A 27,776-nucleotide genomic window follows, 5' to 3' on the forward strand; every position below is an offset into this window, starting at 1 on the left:
CACAGACTCTCTCCAGCTACAGCTTCGCTTTTAAAGCGGAAGTGCGCGCACTTTTCTTCACTGCACCTTTAAAATCCACTCCTTATCTTCAGAAAAGACTTACATGCTTTTATAGATGTTGTGCCTTTGTCTGAACAAGTTTGAGCATGAAACGTTTTCTATTTGGCTTTAATTCAGATGAAGTTGATGTTTGGGATACATTTATGTTAGCCTACTTTTGCATATTTTTACTGTAGGTCTACAGCAGGGGTATTCAACAAAAATTCAGTTAGAGAACACTTCCTCAAGCAAAGGTCCGGACGAGGTCCTTGAGAGGGTGGGTGCTGTCGGAGTTTCGTGAGTGGGGGCGTGCGGTGATTCTCTAGTTCCGGAGGGCATAGCTAGGTTTTCAAGTTTGGTTGGGCCCAGAGGTGAGGTGGAGCTGTGTGCACCTGCATAGTAGTACAATTACCACTAAAGGAACTCAGATGGCGTGATGATGGATAAGTATGTCTGGGAGTTTTGCACTGAGCAAAGCCACTACACACCCATAGTGTTTTGTGCTGGTTGCGTTGTCAATATATTAGTCATGTTAACCTGGCCTTAGTCATGTCGACATGTTTTAGGAGTAGGGTGGACTTCACATCCTTTAGGGGGGTCCGGGGGCATGCTCCCCCGGGAAGAATTTGTTTAACATTTTAAAGTGAATTGTATGCATCTGGTGCAAAATGAAGATGCTAGATCTAATAGAACTTTGTGGTCTTGGTAAGGGGAGGGGGCACAACTCTCAACACTAATATGAAAAATATATCAATCAATCAAAGTATAAAAAATACCATAATTAAGTGAAATATTTTCATTTTGAAAACTTTATTCTTCAAAAAGGAGCATGAGCCGGGAATCCCAGTTTTTTTCATTTGGATGTGAATTTAAAATTGTTTCTTACTAATCTTATACTTGCTAATCTCTGTGAGCCCATGGGGTTGGGTGGAAATAATAATAAAAAATGATTTAAAAAGAAGCTGAGATACGGTAACTACAAAGCAACAGACATATTTTCTTCTTTAATGTATCATCATAAAAACATTGAATGATTGGAGAAAACACTGACACCAATTTATAATAGGACACAGGTCCCCCCTTGCCCAAAAGAAAGTACATTTGCGTAAATCTGGTGCGCTTTAAGACAAAAAGAAATCCTATGCACTCTTAAACACGCCATCTGTCTTTCAGACACGTGTAGGTGGAAGCGTCAAAGAATTCCTTCTCTTTTTGAGAGTGGCAAAGCGATCTAATCAAATGCTTTATTCTCTGGAACTTCGGGCTATGTGTTTTTATTAATGATTTATTTAGCTAGTACTGTGGCTTATTACAGGAATTTAATCCAAACATTGCTCATTTACTCCTAGACCTGAACTAACCTCCATCACACTGTTGGCTCCAACATCACTTGTTCTTTGCTGCTGCTTCCCTGTGGCAGAGCTGCCACCTTTCCTTAGGACTCTTCTTATATCCACCTGATCAATGCACATTGGCAGATTATGTTAGTTAGAATGGCTATTCACCCTTTCCTGCTTACAATTGTTTCCCATAGTGAACAAACGTTAGCTGTTCTGTAGCTAGCCAGTTACTGTTGACTACTGACAGTACACCAACAAACATAGAAGACCTAATGTTACTACACTGTTCCCTTTCCTAGAGTTATTAAAAGCTAACATATATTAATAACTTCTTAGAATTTCACACAGTGTATCTTCCAAAATGTCAACCTCTCGTCTCAAGCAGGACTTGTCAGAAGTTACAGATATCCATCATGATATCAAAGCTGTGCTACACCCGTACAGTCTATGGCGGCACCCTTTTCCCCAGGGTCCTAGCGCCCTTGATTTACTCTGAGCCATCTCTCCCCTCCCCCAGGGTCTTAGTGCCCGGTAGATTACATTGTAAAGTATGAAAGGGAGTTTTGGGGCGATTAGGAAACAATATTTTAATATATCTGTATAGTTAACCCCTTTCCACACAAAAAGACAGCCCACCTAAAATAGGCCTAGCTATGTCACTGTCTAGTTCACTCCTCTCCTTTCCTCCACTCTGTTTGTGTGTGTAGGTGTGTGCGAAGCGTCGCCCTTCGTGAAACAGAGCGGGTCCGAATAGGTCGTGTCTGGGTCCGGACTGTTAGTGACCTATACTGGTCTATAGGATTAAATATGTTTTATTTTATTTGTATTATTTTAATTAGTTAGTTAATGTATTGCATTGTATTGTAGTTATCTTTGTTTAGTTGTATTTTATTTATTTATTATGTTTGTTAATTAATTACTTTTATTAAGTAAGTTATATTATTTTGAAATTAATTTTAAGTTCTTTAAATGTTTTCTTTGTGAGTTATTTTTTACACTACATTTTTTTTTTTTACTTATTTAGTATTCCATTTATTAATGGGGTGATTTTTATTGTTTTGAAAAAAATATATATATTTTCTTCATACCTACCCATCTATTATAGCAAACCTCCATGCTTGGTTTATTACAGTAGCTGGATGTGGCCCTATAACCCTTCACAGTGAGGAAGACTGTGGTACAACATCTGTTTTGACCACCTGCGAGTCCTTAAATGAACTGAAGCTGCACTGTCATTTGCTCCCTCCATATCCTGGTGGGATCATAATGTCTCTATTACACTTGTAGTGGTTTGTGGCCTGCCTAGACTATCTCTCAGTTATGGGCTATTTTCTCACCACTGTATCCCAGGGGTGAAGGAAATGTGCTATGCCCCGACGATGGCACACGCTGCAGCAGCCTCCATGTGAAAACACCTGTCTTGGAAATGGTAGGCTGGGAGTGAGAGGCTGGGAGAGTGTTTATGTTTAACAAGCTGTACATTGACACTAATGTTCAACTCTGTGAAGAACAGAGACAGAGACGCAAAGCACAAAGCGGATGAACCTGAGATTGACCCAGGGACTGAGCTAAGTACCCACTGGAGGGACCGATTACAAACTGACTACAGGAGTCATCCAGTACAGTTGATATGATAGAGGACGTGTCTCACCAGAAGGAGAAAAAAAACCTCCATCTGATCCATTCATCTAGTTTAAACAGGCAGAATGGCCTCATGGGCCTCAGTGGACTCAGCAGATTAGCATGGAGGCTTTTGGGCAGCACTCCTTAAGACTATCAGGTTAATTAAGAGACTGAGCTCTCTTAGAGCTGAACAGGATCACACTATGTGATTTCCAACTCTGACTAATCCAGATTAAATGTTTTCCCTGGTTAGTTAGATTCAACCTGGTTCACAGGGTTCAAAATCAGCGTTGAAATATCTTCATGCAGGATTTCAGGTCAAGCTGAAGCAACGTTTAATGAGCCGCGTGGCACTGTGTCAAGGTTCGTACATTTGTTGGTCCACAACTAGTTATTGGATACCAGGTAATTGTTTTGCAGGCATTTATGGTCCACAGAGGAAGACTTTGGTGATCCCAAACGTTTCTTCTTGCACACCCATGAAAGAGGAAAAGTGGTTCTGAGTGAAATTTCTATTAGATGGATTAGAATGAATTTAAATAACTTTACCCGGGGTCTTTAAACTCATAATCAAAATGTTGACAAAATACCTACAAATTGGATCGCCCTCAGCTGTACCTTGTTATTAGTGCTAATAGTCAGATGTTAGGATGCTAACATGCTAAACTAAAACTTCTGCAGACTTTTACCCTCTCTCTTGAGTTTTTCTTTTTTCGAAGCAAGCAAGCAATGTGCCTGGAGCTCAATCGGATCCACTGAGCTCTAAGCGCTTAACAACTTGCCCAAGACTTTGCAGTCAGGAACTGAAGAAAACAGAGCTCAGTATCTCCATTTTTCGAGCTCTGAAACCAATTTGGAGTTGAAGAGACCGACAGCCACCAACCTGCACGGTGGGTCATGAAACACATCAGCATCCCAGAGAGAGAGAGAGAGAGAGTTTCAGGTCAAGCCGAACTGCACCGCAGGTTCCGGACCGCTGGAACGCTTCAGTACGCCAGATCCAACGCCTCCGTGGCCTCCTCTGCCTTCCTCTGCCTCCCTCTACACCGCTGCCACCCAGCCTTCAATCGAGTAGGTCAAACTGTGCGTTTCTGCATTGTGAGTTTAATGAAAGAGTTAGGAGTGTCCTGTAGTCATTGCACTGGTCCATCTTCAGGACTTTGCGTCATTTACTGTACATTGTATATGCTTTTATATGCTTATTCAGTAGTCAATAATTTTCTCTTTTAGAGGTTAGAGAACACGATTATGTATGCATGTATTGTGTGTTTGAAGTATTAGTATTACAGAGTGAACTCTTTGATCAGTTCAGATTTTGAGTGACTTAATTAATTGTTGCTATTAATTTTCCTTCTTTAAGAGAAAGTGGAGCGCTGGTATTAAGTCATTTTATGTTAAAGCCTTTTATCTAAAGTAAACGTTCAGTTTCGATAGTCTAAGTAAAGTACAGTCTAAGTAAAGTGCATGCATTAATTAATAGTTAAATCCGCTACAAGCTATTCATGCTACAGATGGAAGTCAAAAATAACAAATGTGCAGAATGAATTCAGCAGATGCGTTACACTTTCCCGAGCGAGAATCAGTGCGGTGTTTGGAAAGAAATGAACGGTTAGAGTGGGGACATGCGGCCCATTTGACTGCCTCTTTCCCATCCTCGGGTGGCATGACCCAGTTTACGCCCCTGGTGCCCCCCAGTGACACAATGTAATTTGTGCTGCTGGTAAATTACTGGAGCAGGGAGGCCTGGGAGACAGTCAATTAGGCGGGGCTCCACCTGTCCGGTGATGTGGGGTTTTCATAGTTCTTCAAAAGGTTTCAAAGCCATGTATTAGACATTGTTTTCCAGCTAAGTGTTCATTTAAATCTACAGGGATGGGTGAACAAGTGTGTACTTGAGGCAGATGGACGGAGCATCCGGACCGCTGCGTCTTGCACGCCATCTGTTCCACCGGGCGAGGAAAACATCAACCGAGTACGGCTCAATATCCTGTAATGCAATTGGCTACAATTCAGAGCCAGTAGAGGCTGAAATCAGTCATACAAAACCCCAAAGCATAGATCAGGAGAAATGTCACAGAGATACATTTTCACAGAGGAAAAAAAGAGATTGTTCTTATTACATATTTATTTATATTTTCATATACTTTTTACATATTTATTTGTAATAATAACATGTATCAGGAGCCGAAGGGAGATGGAGCCAGGAAGGAGGAAGTGCATGTTGAAGGAATGTCACTTTCTTATTTTGTTTTTTTATCCCATTTAATTACAAGAGCATCATCATTATTATCTCAGTCAATGATATTCACAGTCCCAATAAACAAGCTACAACAAAGATTTCCTAAAATATAGGCTGACATATAAAACTAGCATTTTTTATTTTTTATTTTTATTTTTTAAACACTGTGGTGGACCTGGGAGAGGATGGGGGATATCTGGGATGACCGAGCACTGCAACTAGACCTGTGAAAAGTAGGCGTGTATGAAAACACACCAAGAGTGAGGTGTACAATACACAACATACACACAACAGTTTCTACACAGCCATCATGCTTCAACGGGACCTCATGTTAGTTTTTTTTTGTTTTTTTTCCAGCGTCATGTTATTAGAAACAACAACCACAAGTTGGTCAAAAACAGCAAGAGACAGATTTAAATAAAATAAAGAAAGAAAAGAAATACACAACAAAATAAGTTAGTATTCTAAATGCAATAAAATGTCATCTATATTCTTGGAGCCACACTGAAAACTCATGACAGACTTCAGACACTTTTTTTGGGCCACCACATCTCTGAAACACTGGGCAAAGCATTAGCATTTCCATCCCATGGGTCTGTGACAGCCTTCACAGCGAAGTTGCCTTCTCCTCTCTACACTACAAACCTCATTTTTCAACATGGTGTAAACAGAATCCCCTGGAGAGTGTGGTGCGCTAGCCAAGAGTGCACTGCACTGCACACAAACTGGAGTCGATCCAGGGGGAGATGCTGGCCGGCAACGGGCCTGGGTCAAACACACAGACCTGACTGTTCGTGTTCTATGGAATTAGGTACACTTGGTTAATCTTGTCAGATTCTTCAACAGGGGCGACGGTTGGTAGTTTGTAGCTCAATGTTGTTGATTTTATGGGTTATAGACACACTCATTCAAATGTGCATAAATCATTTGTAAAAAAAAAACTAAACATAAGCAAATCAAATCTAGAGATTTGATTAAAGACCTGGTAGTTTTTGATTGGCTGACAGTGATAAGGCAGAAAAAAAAAGAAAAAGAAAAGAAAATGATACAGGAAAAGAAAATGGTCTTTGGTGTTCTTTTGTACCGAGAAAACAAATATTAAGAAAGAATAAAAAAAAAACTGCAGTTTCTCTGATGCCCAGTCAATTTCAAAGGAGGGAAAACTTTCTTGTGGTTAATCTCTAAAACCATGTGCGCAATACAAGGGATCCAACGTTTAAAAAAAAAAGAATTACATGACATTACTTCATCCACAGGTTTGTAAAAAAAATCCTGCACAGTGCAAATAATAAATGCCCCCGATATTGATTACAAGTAAAGAGGAAAGTATTCTTTTATGAGTTGTGCAACAGTATCATGCATCGGATCACTTAACGTGAGACAACACAGGGAGGCAGCGGGGTCCGTATCTGGACTCTGGTAAATCCAAAAACTTGGTCCTAGAATATGCATATTGTCGAATGATTCCTGAAGAGGTCACACTTCATCGTTTATTTTTTGCGAGTCATTTTTAGAACATCTATACAATTATTAATCACTTTACACTCCGCTCTCACAGAACATCCATTGATTGAAGTAGGGAGGGGTGGGCTAGGGGGAGGGGGGCTAAGTCAGTGGAGAACAGCGTGTGTGTTTCCACTTCAATGGTCTTCCAGGTAAAATGCCATTTACCTGCATCACTGTTATATACTGTGATAATAGCACCACTCCAACAGATAACACTGCCTTGCTGTGAATATGAGGAATCACAGAGGGGAACGGCGAGGTGGGGGAGAGGGGTTCAAACTAGTGTTGGCAACACTGTCAGAAGGATTCCTCATACAGTAGGTGAATGAAGTGCTGGCGGGGCTAATTTTCCCGTGACAGGATACTGATAGACACGATGCAGGGTTGGACCTCGAAAAACTATTTCCTCAGTGAGAGGAGGAGCCATTTTGATGACATGTTTCTCCTCGTGGCCAAATTTGGAAGTTCTTTTGGGGAGTGGCTTATGCGGGTTGGTCCTTCTGCAGAGCCGAGATGTCGAGAGGAGGAGGGGCCCGCCCGCTCCACTCGCTCAGCTCCCCGTCCTTGAAGATGAGGTTGAGGGCGGGCAGGGGGACACCGGACTCCGCCGGGGGCTGACTGAGAGGGTTCGACACGCCGCTGTCCAGGTCAGAGGGCTGGGTGAAGTCCTGCCAACACAGGGCGAATGTCACAGATCAGAACACGCAGGTATACGGGGACACAAGGATACATTTCTCTGGGACAATATAAAAAAGTTGGGAAAGGCCAAGTAGAATGGTTCCTGTCTGATAAACACTCTGTGGCCGCTTTTTAAAACATCCAGTCCCACCAAACACTTAATCATGTGGCATAAAATGTGTGTATACAAATATGCAGAAAGAGTTGAGAGGCTCAGTTACATCTGGAAGGTCTGAGACAAAAGAGACAGGGTCTTCAGATTTAAAACTACATGTCTAAATCTCATTATGTCAAGGTAACAAATATCCATTGTATAAGGATCACTTCTAGACGGGTGGTTGTACTATAAGCCTTTTGGGATTTCTTACCTCTCCTGGGGTTTGTTATATACTTTTGTTTTGATCATTTCCTTTGTACTACCAAACTAATCTTTCTATTAAATTGTTTTTCTATTACATTTTCCTTTCTGCTTAATATTGCTCTCTCTCTCTCTCGAGAGAGATGAGAGAGAGAGCGAGAGAAGCGAGGAGTAGAGAGAGCAGAGAGAAAAGATGGGAGAGTAGACGCGCGAGACGCAGAGAGAGGCCCTCGTGATGTCTCGCTCTCCGGCGCGTACTCTAGTCCAACATCCTTCTCTCTCAACTCTCTCTCTCTCTTCTATCTCTCAATCGTGTCTCTCTGTAATCTCTCTCTCTCTCTCTCTCTATCTCTCTCACCTCTGTCTCTCTCTCTCTCACCCTCTCTCTCTCTCTCTCACCTCTGTCCTCTCCTCTCTCTCTCTCTCTCTGAGATGGAAACAGCAACCAAAACATTTACAAATCTACAGAATACTTCACTTCTCTCTCAACCCAGCTCTCATAACTTTGTGTGGCTGCACTCAACTATGATAATGGTCTTTTGTGTTGTTTGTTTTCTCTCATATCTTTATGTAGTTTCTGCTTGGACCTTTAGGACAATGTATGTACAATACACACTTTATGTTTGGTTTGGTTCATCTTTCAATAAAATAAGACGACATACATCAATTAGAAGATTATTCTCAAACTGGCATAATAAATGATAAAAAATATCTTTATGGGTTTTGCGAATGTACAGAATGAAAATGACAGCTAAATAAAGAACTGAGAAGAAAAGTATACTGTTATTATTTCGCAAATGCCAATTAAAAACAAAAGGTTGCCCATCTTATTCCTTTAGCGTGTTATTCCAAATTAAAGATTTAATCGTCATGTTGTGTGAAGTGTGTTATATCCCTTAAGATTATTAATCAGTCTTTAATCTTGATTAAATCCAACAGACTCATTTTGAAACATGACATTTCCAACTGCTGATATTTTCACGGGACATTGTTATTTCATTTAATTTCCTTTCTTTTCTTTTTCTGAGAGTATTCTCAAGTGGCCACCTGAAGAGAGAGCACAGTGTGTTTACCTGGAATGACTGAACGAAGCTCAACACCTTCAGCGACAGCTTTCGGCTCGAGTAAAGTAGCTCCTGAAGGCTGAAATAACAACAAAGTCAAAACAAGTCTCGCAACCGCTACTACACACGTCCTTGTTTTTAAACAAAAGTTTTTTTCTACGTACCTTTCATTGCTGCACAGTTTGTGCGAGGCAATTTTCCGACACACTTTGCGGTTTAGCTCGGAGCTGAAGAGGGGCATGCCGAAGCACAGTTCAAGAGGGACCCACTCGTCTTCAGAAGACAGGCCTGAAGGAGAGGACAGAGAAGAGGCATTAAAAAAGGGACAGTTCACCCCTAAATCAAAAATATATATTTTTCCTCTTACCACTACAACACTTTTTGATTTGATGGGGTGAACTGTCCCCGTTTACCAAAGAAGTAGCCCTACCGTCCGTCTTTCCTTTGCTTTCCGCGTTGTTTTCTTCTGTCACGAGCTCAAAAGACTCAGTGCTGCCGTTGGTGTCCAGGCCTCCACCTAGATGGGTGTCCCCTTGGAGAAAAGCAACAAATCTCCATCAGCATTAAGGCACAGAAAGGTTGTTTCACAGCTAAATTACAGCTTGAGTGCCTTTTAGTTAAGAAGCTTCATTAAAGGCATTTCCCTTATGTAAAAATAAATATCAGAGGTCTGTCAATACATAAGGACAAATGTGGTTGCATGTGCGTAAATATCTATGTTAAACAAAATCTGTGATCAATAATGTCAGCAATATTCAATCAGTACATCTCAAGGTAAAGGCTAATGCTGTTCGATCCGCGTCCATTAGCAAAGCCTATCACAATAAGGGTCACAATTATGCAGACAAACAGAATAATTAAACTGGACTGTGGGCAATCTTTATCTAATTTGCGCCATCAGAGGCAAGGTTATTGCTACTAATTCAACTATATGTCTTGTCTCTCACATACAATCATCTGCATTGGCACATGGTAAAGAGTGTGTCCTACCTCTGCACTCAGCACTGTCGCTGGGTCTGCGGCGGTGCCTGTTGTTGGAGTTGAGCATGGTGACGTAGCCACACTGGTGCTCCAGGTCCACCTTCTCCTTCAGCTTCTGCAGGGACTTGTGCACACACATGTTGGAGTAGGAGAAGTCTGCACAGAGACAACACAAACAATGTTCATTTAAACAGGACTCCATAGATACTTCTATTAATATCTGCGCAGCATGGCATTCATGTAAAATCAGGTTGTTGTTTTTTACAACGGATGTAATATTGTGAGAGAAAATGTGTTAAAGGAGATCAGTGTTAAGAGTTAAGCTTCTCACACAAATCACAAGAGACGGATTTCAGAGGATTCAAATCCTTTTTATGATGTTTGACGTGTTAAAACTCTAAGAGCCTAAAACTGAATATTTGAGTCACCAGAGAAAGGAGAAAAGCTTGACTGTCAATCATTTTACGCACAACATGGCTGTGACGGCACACTAATGCTGATATTACTCGTGTATCATTATTTTTTGCTTGGTTTATCCTCAATAAAAAAGTGGCTTTGACCTCCTCAACCTCGAAGTGGATAGCTCTGCGAAGCGAATGACGAAGTCTGCCATTCCTTTCTAAGATAGTAAATTCTGATTCTTTATCCTGCTCAGAAATAGTAGTGTGTCCATTAAAAATTATTTGGTAAAATGATGTAGCTTTGATGAAATGATTCTTGGATTAGCATAACATAAAGGCTGTATAATGTCTAAGTGATGTTATAGATTTATCCAGATAATTACTCACCTCCTTTCTGATCTTCTGCATCAAAGGGGAACGGGATGTGAACGGTTTCTCCGTGGCCGTGCATACCGTGACCCTGAGGGTTACACACACACACAAACGCACACACACACACACACACACAATGTTATGAGTGAAAACACACGAAGAGTAGATGCATAACATGAGATGATGCAATGTTCTCAAGTTTAAGTTGAAGCAATTAAGCCAAAGAATCCTTAAACAAGCGTTAAATTGCAGCTCGTATGAGTGCGTTTACCTGGATTAGTACAGCCGAGTGCGTGAGGGCATCGTTGAGCATGGTCAGCACGTTGGATGTTGGCACGACTCCGGGGTCGTGACCCCAGGAGGTGATCAACAACCTGTCGTAGACCTGGACAAAGAAAAACGGGTCAAGGAAGGGATTCAGTGCCTCTCAGTAACATTTAGTAATCTGCATGTAATGCATAATAAAGAGGAAACGTCCCTCCTCCGTTCATACTGACATGTCAACTGAATATAACTAAATCAAACTGATTAAAATAATTAAACGTCCACCCTGCTGCTAATTTTACATGTCATGACACTTGCATGGCTTTCCCCTTAATGAGTCATTAAATCCTACAGTTCACTGTGAAACTGTTAAATTCAATAAAATGGGAAGTAGAAAAATGCATGCTGCTATGTTCCAATAAAGTGACCTATTTGCATGATATTACCTGTCCTCCCCTGAGAATTTCAAAATCAAATTCTCTTTTGTTCTCCGTCTCACATTCCCAGGATAGTTAAAAAAAATTCCAAGACCATCAGGAAGCCATGGGAAGGGAGCTGCAGGTGCACGGTGTGGTATTACTGTGATTGTGATGCGCCAGGTTAAGAAATGAAGGTTGGCGGGGACAAAAGGAAACGGCCTAAAACTTTACCTCCTGTGCTCTGATTGCCAACTGAAACTACAAAGTCAAAACTTAAAAAGGGCAGAAGTCAAAGACGAATGAAAAAGTGCCAAATCACATCAGTGATTGGGCTCGAAAATGAGTTTTTCCTTATCACATCATGTGGGGCTTTTCTTATCCGAATTCAAAAGAGATTTCTTTAGCTTACACAGATTCTTTATCAGCATACGTTTACTTACTCAACTGTGTACTTATCTGATTAATTATTAGTCTTTGGATTACCTGGAATATGTCCGGCAGTTTGCGGAGCCTGGAGCCTTTGGAGAGCAGCAGGGAGGGCGGGCCCTGGCCGGTCACATGATACAGGTATAACTTGAACCAGATGGAGCTCACCTCAGGGATAGCCGGGCCAATGTGCTGCAGGGAGAGGAGAAACAAACGTGTAATAATATGTACACATGAACACATCCTCAGACTGTTTTTTCCATTTCATTTCTTACATGAACACATACTTTAAATTAACCATAAAGTAAGAGACACAAAGAAGAACAATTGTGCTGTGTTGTTCTGTCAGAGAAGCTTCTATTGGGGAAGTGAGCAGAAAACAAAGAAGGGAATTCATTGAATTCCACTTCACTGAGTCCCAGTAGTGTGAGAATAAATAGCAGCGTAAAAGGCACAACAAGAGTTTAACTTCTTTCCCTCCGTCTCTCTGAGCTCAGCTAGAAAGCTGGAGTGTAGCCAGGCAGAGGAATTACTCATGAGCCTTGCCTCCCTTCCTTCCCCACTCTCTCTTTGTGTAGCCCTGTTGTTGGGGGCAACTGCAGGCTGAGTGCAGACAAAGCAAACACAAACACACACACACACACACACACACACACACACACACACACACACACACACACACACACACACACACACACACACACACACACACACACACACACACACACACACACGCAAACGCACACACCACCCTGGGTACACAAGTGTGAACACAGCGAGAGGGCAAGCACAACTAAACAGAGCACAAACACACAAACTGTCGACTAAAAAACACGATACACACAACTCTCAGACAGTCAACATTTGATCCAACTTCCCAGCGTGACAGACAGTTTCCCTATTTCTGTCCCTCCCTCCGGGCGTCATACCTGAGGCGTGCAGCTGCTGATGGGTCTGATCTCGTTGCTGAGCGGGGCCATCGAGACCAGCAGCTTGTAGTTCTTGTTGAGGACACGGCTGCAGGTGGCCCTGTCCAGACCCAGCAGGCTCTCGCAACGCAACATGTCCAAGGGGAAACCTAGTTGGAGAAAAAGCAAGTGTGAGAGGTACGCATGTAGTTAGCTTTGTTGTGTTTTCTTTGCCGTATGTAGACTAAAAGAATAAAGAATACAAGTAAGCAATAGAACATTATGGCTAGCTGTTTCCAGTCTTAATGCTAAGCTAAGCTAACTAGCTGCTGGTTGTACATACTGTATATACCGGACAGGCATCTTTAAATCTGGAGAGGACAAACTACTGAAAAACCACACAATGGTTTGAGCATATTTCTCATGTATTGCATATCCTACTTTAAACACAAGATGTCAACTAAATTTTGTGAAACCAATATTTGACCATTTCTTCCTGTTCTGTTTGTTACATCTTAATATTAGACTTGCATATTTACATTTAGATTAAGTTCTGAATTCATTTGAATTAAAGTTAAGAGCAGCAGATACAGATATACGTTTTTGTACCATGTGTGTCCACCAATTGAAAATACTGTAATGTCAAACAATAAACAGTTTAGAGGGTTGTCCGGTCTAGAAACACTGATGTTCTTGCTGGTAGAAAAACACACATTTACTATTCTAAGGCTTGTGACTCCGTCTATGTATATGGCCCACAGTGAAAAAGGTTTTGCATAAAACAGTAACTGGGTTCTCACGCAGAAAGCAAAGGAAAGATTCTTTCTTTACAACCGTGGTGTTAAGGAAAGTCTTCCCTCAGAAGACTTGTAAAGAACGCCCTCTCAAAAGGACAAAGTGTGAACTTGGCATTCTTGGATTTAATCATCACCTCTGGGCTCCTAAATATAAATCTAAGAGGCCAGAGGTGTCTATGAAGTGCTAATGGTGGTAATTAATGATACATCAGTACTAGAGTCTAGTTTCCAAGATGCAAAGAACTGACTGGAACTCAGTCAACACGTCAAGGACCTAATGTTTAAAGTTATTTCACAACATAGAGAAGGACAAACCCATACAAAAGCCAATTACAATCGATGCTTGTAGTGCGATAATTACTTATTATTCATTCTTATAATAATTTGTATCATCATGGGCTTAGTCTAGCTTTAGCCAGCGGGCTCTCAGCGCGCTCGCTCCTCAGCAGACGCCTGGAGCAGCAGCCGAGGACGACTGAGAGATAAGACAATCAGAAGTGAGGCACGCTGCCAAACCAAACAAACGGCATCTGGTGGCACAACGGCTGCTACATAGAAACTCAGATTTGCTTTGTCTTCGTTGGAGGACTCACTCTCTCCTGCTCCCCCTAGAGACCCCAGCAGAACAATACAGCTTCACTCTGGATGGAAAGTCATTCACAGTATACACGTATATTCAAGAGAAACTATTCAGACAGTTGAGTGACACGAGTTTGCAAAAAAGAAGCACAACTAGAAGATCCATTTCCTCTTTGTTGCTTCTGCAGAACTCTCACATGAAAATATATTTTAAATGCTTCATTGCTTATTGATTAATGAAGACCAGAGAACAACTTAAAGTAGTTTAATATGACTCTTTTACAGCGGTTGTTTGACGCAATTGGGGTAATGAAATTGGGAGAAAGTGTCAAACAGGTTATTTGTTGACACATTAGAGTCAGTAAACCACACACACACACACACACACACACACACACACACACACACACACACACACACACACACACACACACACTAACAGTTAGAAACAAACAAAGGGAAAATTATGAGTTTCTATTTAATTTTCTTAGTGTTGAGGATGCGAAGGCAGTGAGCGCTTAAAACCAAAACCAGCATGCTAGCTGTGTAATAATACACAAAAACAAATCAGGCCTCGAAGCTGCCAATTTACCACATGCATTGGTGAATGACACCTTCATGTATTTAAATCAAATTCAAATCAAATGTATTTATATAGCCCAATATCACAAATTACACATTTGTCTCAGTGGACAGGATATGACACCCTCTGTCCGCACAAGGAAAAACTCCCAAGAAAGAAACCCCACAATTAAAGGGGGAAAATGGAAGAAACCTGAGGGAGAGCAACTGAGGAGGGATCCCTCTCCCAGGACGGGCAGACGTGCAATATATGTCGTGTGTACAGGATTTACCCATAAACGCAAAGAGAGTGACACTTTGGAATTACCTATATTTGGGATATCAGGTCCCTGGTCCTGAGTGAGTTCTTTGTTGTAGCGCAAGAAAAGGATGGTGTTCTTCAGGGTCAGAGCGTGGTCAAAGTAACGCTGGGCCTCGCCCTCAGCCGTGCTCTCCACCTGGAGACAGAGAAACCAGGATATGTAAGCTATAAAGTATTTTCTACATTGATCTAGCATCCTCTGGTGACAGAGGCTTTACTAGATACACTCGCAAAGTATTTCTTTTCCATTTCTGGTCTCACCTTCTCTAACTCAGCCAGGAAGCTGTCCAGAGTCTCATCAGACAGCTTACCCACCTCAAACATGGTCACTGCATGACTCTTCAGGTTCTAGCAGAAGAGCAAAGACACAATCAAGATGTTACAGTCCATGTCTAATTTGGATGAAATCATTTGGTCTCCATTAAGCCTTTTAACATTGAGACGGTGTGTGTGTGTGTGTGTTTTCTCATGTCCACATTCAGTCACTAACCGGAGAAAGGTTGCCCATCATGAGGAAGGCTGTGAGAGTGGAGTCAAAGAGGAAGGCAATCCTCTTCGTCGGTGCAGCTGGGATGCTCAGGCTGCTTACGCTTCCTGTGTCTGCTGCAGAGATACACACAAAAACAGACCTACAGTATAACAAATGCAATAACATTAATGCATGTGATAGCACAACTGCTGTCTGTATCATTCATAAATTGAGGATATGAGTTTGCAACCCAACTTTGTCGCTTTAACAGGAATAACAAAAGTTAAAACCCCAAATGAAAACCTTTTGGACAAACATCTATTAATGTGAGAATTACATTCAGAAGCATGACTGAGCTTTCTCAGGGATTAATTAGCACTGCGGCTTCAAAACCTCTGAAGCAACATTCAGAACGTGCTTTTTTTTTATTTGCATACACTGAAGCACTTGTGTGTTCGTGTGGCCGCACAGACCTTCTTCCAGACTGGTGGTGTCGGTGTCGGTGGCCGAGGAGCCTCCCTCCATGACAGGACTGCCCTGATCCCAGGACAGCAGCATCTTCTGAGGGTCCACGGTGCTCCTAACACAGAGGAGAGAGCCACAGTGAGTGAACAAAGGAGCACTCTCCCCACAACGCAAGTGGTTGATTACATTTATAGAAATGTATTATTTGAAAATTGTGGGAAGCATTTGTAAGTACACAACTAAACAAAATACATAAACTAGATTAGTTACATATTATACCTTTAAAAGGATGTACTCGGTGTATGTAGATGGACAACAATGTCATGTTCTTGTCAGTAAGTATCCTAACATGCCAGATAATTAATATTGTTCACAAAATGTTGAGGTGAAAGAAATCTCATTTAAATAAATAAATAAATAAATAAAGAAGTGGTGGTTGATATTAGCAGCCTGTACATACTTGAGTCTGTTGAGAGATGGAGCGTTCTTCCAGGTCGGGTGGAGCTGTTCTGAGCTGATCACCTGACCTTTCTTTACAGCGAAGCCGAGGCGACAGTACATGGAAACTGCATTCTGATAAAAACACAGTAAAAACAGTCAAAAGACGTTTGATGCACAAAAACCTGATCCTCGTTCTCTGACACGTCATCAACTTTAGACCTGGGCTTTTACTATGGAGGTGATTTATACAGGGTGTGTACAGGCTTTTAAGAATACAATTCAAGCACTTTGAAACTTTTTGATTTAGGTACCTTCAAAGAGAGAGAGAAACCACTTACTCACAGTAAAATGTCTTGATATTGTGGGTGGAAAAAACAGCTTTCTTCCTGTATGATTGCTGGTGTAACATCGTCTCAAAAAGGTGAGTGGTCCAAAAGATATAACCACTTTGATGGATTTGGTTTGCTGGTTTTAAGAAATGTGCTTCTGTATTACATGGATGTTGACTTGTGAGTGTCTAAAAGAAACTGGACACTACCGGAATACTCTTTTGGGTGATGCTCTCTAAATGCCCAAAAGGATCTAGAATAACAAGTCATTACTTTATGTCTGGTGACTCAAACATACAGTTGTCAACTTGCCTCGCCGTTAAAGACTGTATTCAGGCTGAACAGGCCACCTCAGTCAAGTTAGGGGCTTGATTTCTTTTTACAACTCCACACACAGAGGAGCGAGCTGAGGTCAACACTGAGCTGTCCTCTTAACATATCAAAAGAGAGTGAGGAGTTTTTATTTTTTAGTGACTCAGGCCATGAGGCAGTCATTACACAAGAGATAGTTAAAGTGAAGTCACAATGGGAAAGGTTCTGCACAAAGGAGACCTCTCAGACATCTCAATCATCTCTGAAGTTACAGAGTTTCTCCTGGAGAATTGCTGCTGCAAGCCTTCAGCTACTTCTCTTAAGTGCTGCTTTTTCAGCGGCGGGAATGAATTGCGACCGAGGGACAGAGGAGTTCAGCTCTTCACACTGGAGGTAACAACATTAAGAGGGAGTTTGGCTCAGTGTCTGATCGAGAGTGAATAGGAAACTGAGGAAAAGTGGGTCAAACCTCGAGCACCAATTCAACTGGAATGGTGCAGCTCAGCCCTCTGGTAGAGCCATGAGGCATGATGGATCTAACTTGAAACAATGTGTGCGTGTGTCTATTTCACAGGTGTATGTCTGAGTGAGTGTGTATCCTGAAAGAAACAGCCAAATTGTGCAGAAGCATATCTACTTGCTAGGCTACATAATATCTCAAATATCAAAAAAGGCAGCAGTGCCAATATACTACTGTGATAACATGATCATATAACAAAGTGCCAGTAGTCTAATTTGATAAAAGTATACCTTTGGAAAGCAAATTCAAAAGGAATAAGGAAGAAACATTAGTGAAAAAGGGGTTTAATCTATCAGATTTGATGCCAAATGTAAATGTCAATTAGAAAAATATGAAAAAAGCTGTTCACATTATATATTTCTACTGCTACAGTGTATGCTTCAAAACATACAAAGAAGTAAAAAGCATGTCTCAAAATCTCTTCAAAACCACAGAGGAACCAGGGGGGGGGGGGGGGGGGGGAATTACCTCCATGTTCTGTCAGTGTCACTTTTAGAAAGTGTTCCCCAGATCTACCGCTTTTCGTTACTCTTGTGAAAAACAGTACTTTAGTCTGTACATTACAATCAGACTCTCACATTCTGCAGCAAGTGGATACCAACCTTCACTAAGTCCAAGTCAATCTCCAACACATTCGCCAGCTGAGGAAAATAAATAGGAGAGTTAAAAAGTCGATAGATAAACACACACACAGTCATATTACATTCAATGAGCACAGCAGGCGAGAACACTAAAACACACTTCTAAAGCCTACCTCGGCTACGTTTGTCTGCTCATCAATGGACACAAAGATTTTGTAGAGAAGCGTTTCAAAGTAATCGCCCTGGACACGGTTCATGACGAAGCCTTCCAGCGGAGGCACTGAAAGACACAAACAGTGACGAACAACTGCACAAACATTTCCTCAAATTCTTTTCTTTATTTTATTACGTGATTAAATTGTTCTTTTTAAATACTGTATGCATCTCAAATGACACGATTAGGTATCGTTTCAGATCAATCCAATACCCATAATGCACGCTAATGTTCCACAGTTGTCATTTAGGTACAAACGGTGTTTAGTCAAGAGGGGAACAATGTCAGGATGTTTACACACACACACACACTCACACTCACACTCACACTCACACACACACACACACACACACACACACACACACACACCTGAGATGCAGCTGTCATCAGATATGGGAACATCCACGTAGATGAAGCCCCGGTTGTACAAGCCTGGAGTAAAAAATAAAAAATGTACAATAATAGTCTTTTAGCATAATTGACACAGCATCCATTAATATCGCTGTTGCCACGTTCAGAAAAACAAATCTTACAATACAAACTAGTTTTTGATCAAATGTAGAAAGTGTAGAGCAGAAAATTGCACATATGAGAAAAATAATTCCAAGTCCATCATTTTCATTTGAAGAGCTACTTGTATTCAAATTGCCCAGTGTCTCCTGTACCTAATTGTATTTGTTCCCACTCACTCACCAGCACTCCAGTGGCCGAGGTTCATGACTGTCAAACTGTTCTCTAATGAACATTTATACTGCACAGACACAACCGCAGTCCCTGCGTTTCATCTTTGATGATCTTTGTGTTCACACACTTTAGCTGTAAATTATTTTTTGACCCTTGCTAGCTGAATTTCACAGATGCAAACTCATTTATTCATTAATTCCAACAAATGTATTTTTTCCAAATGGAAGCTGTACCAGCAGGCAGATATGAACCAACAAACTATTTCTGTCCCCAACTGCTATTGCACTTTTTAATTATCCTGCCGACACTAATCTACTGTTTAAACAGCACACATTTTCAATAATACTAAATCTCTGTGTTGTTGCAAAAGGATTTAAAAGCTATAAAGAAAACAGCCCCTTGGAGGCAACTTGTTTCCATAATTCCTGTTGAAACAGGAAGTCAGGGCGGGACAGGAGACTTGACAATATCAAATTCAGAAAAAGGAAGACAGTGAAGCAATGCTCTCTGAAATGCTTTGTGCAAAAATCCTGAGCTGTCATAAGTGGTGTTTTCATTTCCATTGTTGATTAATCTGTTTGTCACTTTAAATAAATAAATATATAAGTAATAGCAACAATGTCCAACTTGAGCTGAACATTTTTACGTTGGAGTAAACGGCAAAAGAAAGTGGAAGGAGTTGACGTGGTGGAATAATAATAAATGCTTCCAGCGTTCACACCCAACACGTCCAATACAACACCTTCTATTAACTTTGGCCTCCACTTTACCATAGTTCATTTAAATGGTATTACAACTGATTTTGTCAATCTTGCTAAATAGATATAGTCATTTATGATTATGTTTCTGATGTATGCAGATACAGCCGTTTTAAATGGGAACATAACATGTGACAGATACTCACTTAGGACCACATTGTACTCCATCGATCCGGCCAGCTGAGGACCAGCATCTATCATCTTATCAATGGCTTTCTTCTCTGCTGTAGAGCAGATCTGTAATTACACACAACAAGCACACACCATCAGAGCATACCTGTGCATGTCCCCTCCAGTGAACAACAGTAGTAGTGCAGTCTCTGGTAGGAAGCATTTGCATATGATAACTGTGTGGATTCCTGGACTCTTCCAGTGTTACTTTTTTCTTCTTGTGGAGGAGAGAATAACTGCTGGGAATTTGGCAGGTATTTATCGCCACATGCAGTGCAGGGGCTCGTGGGATTGTAGGTGGTGGGTAACGTGTATGAATTTAAATGAAAACTCAGGGGCAATAAAAATCACGCCAACACATTATCTCGCACTTATTTTTATAGATCAATGACACATGTAATGAACATTAAAAGTCTAAACTGGAACCTCTCTCTTCTCCCACCCACCAAGAAGCAATCATCTCACCCTGATATCGTCCTCAGTGATGTAGCCTGTCTGTGCCGTCCACCACGGCTCCACAGAGATTTCCACTGGTTTGGACGGTAGCAGGTCCCGCGCTGATTTCCTGCGGAAGAATTTCTGACAAAGGAGACAAACGGGGACGCAGGTGAGGTGAGATCAAGTCACTAACATCTAATAAACATGGCTATTAAGGGCTAATATTGTAGTTTTTAAGACAATTGTGGAAAATAATTTCCAAAATATGCAGGAAACGTTTTGTTAATGGTGTTTCAGCTGGAGTGAGCTACATCTTCTGGCTTTCATATTTACATTTAGGAGGCTGTGTTTGCAAATCGAGAATTGCTATGCAGTTTGTTGTTGATCGCCCAATCAGGGGAGATACAGCTGTATTAAATATTCAGTGTTCCCGTATGCATTTTACACTAAACTAAATCTATTGGTTTAATATATGAGGTTTTGTTCTCTGAATTATTTTTTTAAAAACTGGATTAGAAACATTCCTTACTTTGGAAGACCTGCACTGGTTCATTAGGTCAATGTACTGGTTTCTCCCGATGCCAAGCAGCCGCAGACCTGGGGAACGACGAGAGAGGAACAGTAAAACTCAATTATGCCTCAGTAACTGGCCATGAACTTGTAATCTGTGTGCGTACACTAAAGGCAAATAAATCTGGCTGCAGTACAGCTACAAAACAAGTGTCTCTAGCACTTTCAATTACAGGCTCTGAGGCTTTGCAAAAAATGAATTACAGCAGAGAATTACAGCACGAAGTTGGAAAATCAGTTTTTCTGGCTATTTCCAACTTCATATTAGAGAGTTGCTTCGGAGAAAGAAGGAGCTTGACTAGTGGCAGCAGTGACTCATCCAAACTCTGCTAAGGAGGTACGTTTAGACAAATACCGCCACACTTTGTCTCCAGGCACAAACAGACACATGAAAGCACTAATCCATCTACCAACGTGCACGTAGGGATCTAATTAATAACAGTGAGCATGTGCATGCATTTCTATTTTATCTGTAATTAAATTAAGACGTATAGTCTGTGTCTGAGAAAATACTGGCCCATAAAGAAAAGGTTTTATAGCCGGTACAGTGTTAGAGGTATGCACATTTTGGCTCTGAATCCCACCTTTTCCCCTCCTCAAGCCTATGATGCACATGCCTGGAAGGGGCAGTGCAAAATGTGCTGGGACGGCTGCCAATGCAAACAGGGACCAGTCAGGGATGTTCGCATTTCAGCCTCCTAACGCAGCAGAATCCTATACGCGTATCCTGCTGTTTCACCAAGACACAAACATCCGCCCACGTAAAACTCTGTCACACACTCTCACTGCCTCTCCATCTACCCACGTCTGCATGACACACTTCTAAAGCTCCTCCAGGGAGATTAGAGGAGAGAAGCCCCTGCAAGCACAGCTCCGACGACCTGCTGGCCGCCTTCTGTCTCCCCAGCGTGAAGGTCCTGTACAGCCAGGACTCACTTACAGGCCAATGCCAAAGCTCTTTACACTTGACAGCAGAAATTCAAAGGATCATACAACTGCCTGTACACTTGACTTTCAGCTTTGACACAATCTTGATCTGATTTTACAATCATTTGTGAGAACCTGTATGTTAGATGTAGTAACTTATCAGAAAAGTGAAATAGAATTGAGTCCCCCATCAGCCAATCCTAAAACCACTTGGTCAGTGCTCTGGTTTGTTATAGGGTTTTGAAAAACCATTACGCTCATAGACCATCCAAACCAGTGTTGTTATTCAACAGAAGGGGCTTTATAAGAAAACGCTTGCCTCCACAAATCGAAAAAAACATAGAAACTGTATTTGTCAAGGAAACTGACTAACAGACATATGCTACTCCTGCCATAAGGCTGGCATCCAGCTGCCAATCTTCAACTTTATCAACAACAAAAAATTAGCAGAATTTCTAAAAAAGATTTAGATCAATTAAATAGAAAATCTGTTTTACAAAAACAGAAGAAAAAATGAATCTTAAAGGTGAACGTCTTCAAATTGCTGGGTTTTTTCCGACCAACAGTCCAAAACCCGAAGATATTCACCTTATAATGATACAAAACACAGATGTTTTGGCTTTTTTGCAAAAAAAAAAAAGAACAAAAAAGACAAACTATCTATCTAAACCGTTAACTTTCTTTCAATCGATTGTTCCAGCTGTAGTTAAATTATAGGCGCTGAATATGCACTACGAATAAGGCAACAATGTCAGATAAATAGTTTTAAGTAAAAGCTTAAAGTGTCACTCCAATGACCTCATGACACACATTCAAATCCTTAAGCTTCTTGAAAACGTTACATCTTTTCACTGCGACTCTTACAGTGACTGACAGACCTTCACAAACAAGAACTGGGAAATATGTTTTTTTTTTTTTTTAAAGAGACCAGAGAGAGCAGGAGTGGGAGGTACAAAGTAATGTCATTTCAACAGCGTGGGAGAGAAGCGGGGAAACTCAGAAAGAAATTGGGGGGAGAAAAACTCACAGTCAGCAGCAGTGAAGTTGGGCAAGGAGTCATAACTCTTCTCACTGTTCATAATATCCTGGAGGTGCAAAAGGAGAAAAGAGAAAGAACAGTTATGGAAGGAGGAGACAAGGAAAAGAAGAATTAAACCAATTTTCCTCTTTCTATGTCCCTCTGCATTTGGTTAATAACAGGATTAGCAGATCTGGGCGGCTGTGCTAATTTCTACACCCCATTTTCATTAAGTGCTTAAAACGGATTATCAGAATATGACAGACCTTCTGCAATTTTGTGGCCACAATTAAAAGCTCAGTCAAGTTTAGATTAGCATGCATAGGAAAGTGGGTGAAGTTAATTCATAGGAAAAAGCACCGCACACACACCCTCTCTGTGTACACACATGGTGGTGAAGCTATGGAAATATATCTGGAACATTATGAAAATAAATGACACAATAAGTATATATGTAATCAGCTTAGGGTGGAACAAAACAGAGGTAAGTAAACTACAGGTACTTTACTTTCATTAAGAAATTGTAATTATTATATGTACAGTATATGGATTACTTCTCAAGGGAGACACTCCCAGCCGTGGGAACGCATGGGTTCAGTCTTTGTGATCTAATAATGTCAGAAGACAAGGAGAACCCGTCTGGTGAAAGTCTCAGAGAGAGCGCTGCTCTGGGAGCTCGACTGTGCCAGCTTTAACAGACTGAGCGTTATCACAGAGTGAGCTGTCATGCAGACAAAGCCCAAACTGCCTGCAGAGCAAACAGAAAAGATTTTCTGTGTGTGTGTTTGTCCTGGGATCAGTCCTCTGTGTCTCCCTCAGCCTGTACATGAGGCTTCACTACACACAGACTGACACCTAGTGCCTGACTGATGCCAAGTCTCTCGACATAGGAAATACTACTTCTACTTTCCTACTAATATTACTCCGCTTTTTCTTTTCTTTTTCTTTTTTTACATTCAAAGCTTCTATTGAGGATTTCGAATGAAGCTTTAAATGTCTGTATTTTATGAACATCACCCTTTTTTTTTTTTTTTTTTTTTTTTTTAAGTTATTCTTATAATATCAACTTATTTAATGAATATAACTCATCAGTGCATGACTTCCTTTGATAGCGGCAATTTAGAGAGAAAACTGTATTTTGACCGCACTTTATAATATAATTAATATTTCATTTCAAATGAATATCTAATATTTTGTCAGTTAAAAATATGTGAATTTTGGAATCTATCTTTTTTAAGCTTTTTAGCTCTGGAGTTATTGGAAATGTTTGGATTAGCCACCACTGGAATCTAATTCTACAAATAGTATAATACTAATAATATTACTGTTGCCTCATCTTAATCTGCAACATCTGTGCAGACATACCAGGATCAAACAGAATGAACAGACATGCCAAAAAACTAAATAAGATGCCAGCAGCATTCATGGATTTAGAATTTGAATGTAATGTTCAACTTTATGAATGAAGCTTCGAACTAGTCGGTACAGTCCTATCATGTTAAAACATTTTGTACATTACATTTAGCAGACGCTTTTGTCCAAAGCGACTTACAATAAGTGCAAACAATCATGAGGAGTTGTATCCTCGTGATTGTCAAAGGGTGAAGACTTTCTGCTGACCTGATATCAATGGGGAGCTCGTTGCACCATTTTGGAGCCAGGATATCTAACAGGCGGGTTTTATTTGAGGGGTATCTGGGTCCTAGTCGCAGTGAGGGAGTAGCGAGCCGATTGGCCAATGCAGAGCGAAGTGAGCGAGCTGGGTTGTATGTTTTTTTTTGTATGCTATACATACTGTGACTATACAATAAATGTATAGGGTACCTTTTTCTCAGGTGTACCATATAAAATAGTATATTTCCAAGTAACAAAAAACTAATTACACAAGGCTGCAGGGGGTTGTAAAAAACTTAGATCCTTCTTATTATAATGGATCTTTAGACTCCTTGTTTGGTCTGAAACTGCTAATTTCACAGAGAGGAGAAAATTGAAGACATTGTTCAATTTAAATTAAGAGACTGGATGTTTCTAGACCAATTAGAGAATCGTTGCTGCTGCACAATAACAATTCCCGCTCTTCGCCTTCGAGTTTACCCAGCTCATTGTTCTGAAACCGCAGATGAAAATGTGAAATCACCTTTGTTATTGTCTTTGGTTTCAGAAGAAAGAAACGCTAGATGACTGAATCAGCCAGAGGTTTCACATACTGTGTGTACAAAGATAGATGTGCAGGTGTATGAGAAGCTTAACAGAAAAGGGGATGAAGCTTAGCCTTTCCACATCAAACGCCCGTCTCCCCTTTTTCTGTTCTGCAATGCAGCAGAAGTGGCTTACCTCCATGATTCCTATGTAATATGAGAACGGAGTGACTCGCAGCCCTTTGACCATGATGTCGGACAGATGGTAGGGATACAGCATCAGGTGGTCGCTGCTGTACTTCAGGAGCTCCTCATAATACTTGCGCTCATCCTTCCTCACGTGGCGCACTGTTCGTAAAACACACACACAGCAGTCAGGTCACAGCTGGGGGTGAGTTTTCATACAGTACTACTTCTAAAGTAGGTCAATACAGGTCAAAAAGAGAGTATTGATCAAATGCTAAACAAGCTTCAGAAGGCCACTAGGGAAGTAAGACAACTAATTACATAAAGTGTTTTAAAGACTATGACACATTATAATGTGTACAACAATATAATATAATACAACGATAATGTGTCAATACCACTATATCTGTATTACCTGTTCATACACATGCAAGTATACCAAGAGGGGAATCAAGTACAACTGTGATTGCAGGTAATGTACCTGTGATTTAATGTGTTTGTTTACAATATCCAGTTATTATTTTTACTAAACTGCCAGCTTTTAGATACCCCAAGTTAAAGCTAATGCAGTCTAAATAATAAGATTTATGTTTTTGCAGGGCTTTGTTATTAGGATGCATTCCTTTTAGCTTAATGTACCTAGTAAACTGGGCCAGTCCATAAATGTACTCGCATGCTTATTCTTGAGCTGTTTAATGCAAGAGGATTTGTTAGCTTTTTGTCTTTTAATTTCACAACTAATCATGATGTGTCCTACAGAACAAGGTGTATGTTTAGCACTGGCACGAGGGACAAACTTAACTCACCTAAGTTATTGCGGAATCGCAGCTGGTTGCGGATGCTGTACAGCAGCACATGCTTCTCATACTCTCGCTGAGAGTTCCCCAAACTCTGCAGAGCAAAATCACAGCACACAGGTTAGGATCATGGCATGATTAACATCATAGGGGGCAAAATTAGCATCTGTGGTCCTTTTAACCACAATGTCCTCCCACTGTCTGTGCAATGTGTAGGCATGTTGGAATATGTTATAGCCCAATTTTCACATCCACATTAAATTCAGTTTCTTTGTCAATAACTGTACTGCAGTACGCCACCCACCCAGTTATATCCATGCAGTGAGGGACACAGATTTTAAATGTAAGAGAAATCACACACACTGAAATAAGATGCCGGAATCTGTATCGGGAGAGAAAAACTTAGAAACTTGGTGCATCCCTAAAACTTTCAATTATATTAGCATAAACCAGACACTACAATAAGCCTGAGGTATGAGGCCTCTGGGCAGTTGAGCACTGTTGTGCACAGCAATTCTACACGATATTTCTTTGATCCAACACCCATCCTATTGGGTAATGGAATGTGTGTTTTATTATCGTGCCTCAGGGCAGTTGCACACTTTCTGCTTGGTAATCCATCTTTAGGCGGCAGTAGCTCAGTCTGCAGGGACTTGGCAAGGGAATCCAAGGGATAGCTAGTTCAAGGCCCAGCACCGATCAAGTACGGAGTGTGGACTGGTAGGTGGAGAGGTGCCAGTTCACCTCATGGGCACCTCATGGGCACTGCCGAGGTGCCCTTGAGCAAGGCTAACTGCTTGGGGCGCTGTGCTCCAGTGATCCTTCACTCTGACATCTCTCCACATTGATGCATGTGCATGTGTATGTGCTAATCACGCAAAATAACAACAGAATGAAAAAATGCAATTCCCCAAGAAGACAAATAAAGTGCATCATCTTTGGAGACGATGCACAGGGATGCAGGCAGCTCAAACTGCTCAAAGGTGCTGTATGTACAAACACCCGCCTCCACTTCACCATGACATGTTGGCGTAATGGCTCAACGTATATGCAGGAGGAGGGATTTATGCAGACTATTAATAGTAAAACAACCTGCGTAATTTTCGACATTGAAATTCTATCACATTATGCACCAAGGTGTGAATGCAATACTTGGGAGTTGAGATGCACGCGCTAAATCATGTGACGCTACCTATTAAACTGTCTGTCATGTGATGCCAGTGTAGCTTCAGTGGCTGTAATGTAAAGATGGCCAGCTGTGGCTCCGGCTGAATGGTGAAATTCTGCAGAGGATAGCGAGTCGTGTGACACTGACAGCTGCTTGTATGACAGAGAGCACCGCGGTGACATTGACAGGTTCACCTCAAAGGACACAGCGGTGTCCCCCTCTCACCTTACCCCATGGAAACGTTAAAAACACGGTACCTGTTTGACATTAGCTGGGAGCTTGGTCCACGGATAATTCTGCCTGATGTGAAATTCCACGTCCGTGTTCATCGCTAGCTAGCTAGCTGGCTACAAGCAGAATCCCTCGAGACGATCAGAAACGGGCTCTCGGGCAAGTCCACGGTGACTTTACCCCCCCGACACCCAACAACCGAGCCAAGCGACCCCCGACTTAAAGAGAGGGTTTATCCGGTGATTATTTTCCTTTACAATAAACGGTCACTTCCTTGTTGTATTTTCGAACAAGCCGTTCGTCACGCTCGTGGCTACATTCGTCACTTCCTGTCGAGGCGTGACCGTTGATGTGAATGGAGCTCGAGAGCATGGTGACAGATGAGAGGTGATGAGATTATAAAACCTCATTAAATGTCATAATGTAAGATAGCGTTTCACCTCAGAAACTTGCGATTCTATTTTCTTATTATCATATCAAAT

At 41.2% G+C, this 27,776-nt stretch overlaps 1 protein-coding gene across 3 annotated transcripts; it reads right to left on the reverse strand.

The window, feature by feature from the left end:
• Positions 1 to 5,558: 5,558 nt before the first annotated feature.
• On the reverse strand, positions 5,559 to 27,610 carry fam91a1 (family with sequence similarity 91 member A1). Of its 3 annotated transcripts, none has more exons than XM_029443906.1 (24): positions 27,321 to 27,610; positions 25,905 to 25,989; positions 25,109 to 25,260; positions 22,784 to 22,841; positions 20,789 to 20,856; positions 20,287 to 20,400; positions 19,797 to 19,887; positions 18,578 to 18,640; positions 18,168 to 18,274; positions 18,016 to 18,054; positions 16,272 to 16,384; positions 15,820 to 15,926; positions 15,368 to 15,477; positions 15,139 to 15,225; positions 14,884 to 15,013; positions 12,640 to 12,788; positions 11,768 to 11,902; positions 10,873 to 10,986; positions 10,617 to 10,689; positions 9,838 to 9,984; positions 9,215 to 9,379; positions 9,012 to 9,135; positions 8,857 to 8,926; positions 5,559 to 7,415 (listed from the first exon to the last, which is right to left on the reverse strand). In XM_029443906.1, the coding sequence occupies exons 1-24, from the start codon at positions 27,390 to 27,392 to the stop codon at positions 7,230 to 7,232; spliced, it is 2,559 nt and encodes an 852-aa protein (XP_029299766.1). In that variant the 5' UTR covers positions 27,393 to 27,610; the 3' UTR covers positions 5,559 to 7,229. The 3 variants fall into 3 exon arrangements, with proteins under 3 accessions (XP_029299766.1, XP_029299765.1, XP_029299767.1); XM_029443905.1 differs by having other exon boundaries at positions 15,368 to 15,480; XM_029443907.1 differs by having other exon boundaries at positions 7,230 to 7,415; positions 9,278 to 9,379; positions 15,368 to 15,480; positions 27,321 to 27,392.
• Between the last annotated feature and the right edge of the window lie 166 nt (positions 27,611 to 27,776).

Source organism: Cottoperca gobio, chromosome 11 (genome assembly GCF_900634415.1).
Source record: "Cottoperca gobio chromosome 11, fCotGob3.1, whole genome shotgun sequence".
Taxonomy (NCBI): Eukaryota; Metazoa; Chordata; class Actinopteri; order Perciformes; family Bovichtidae; genus Cottoperca; species Cottoperca gobio.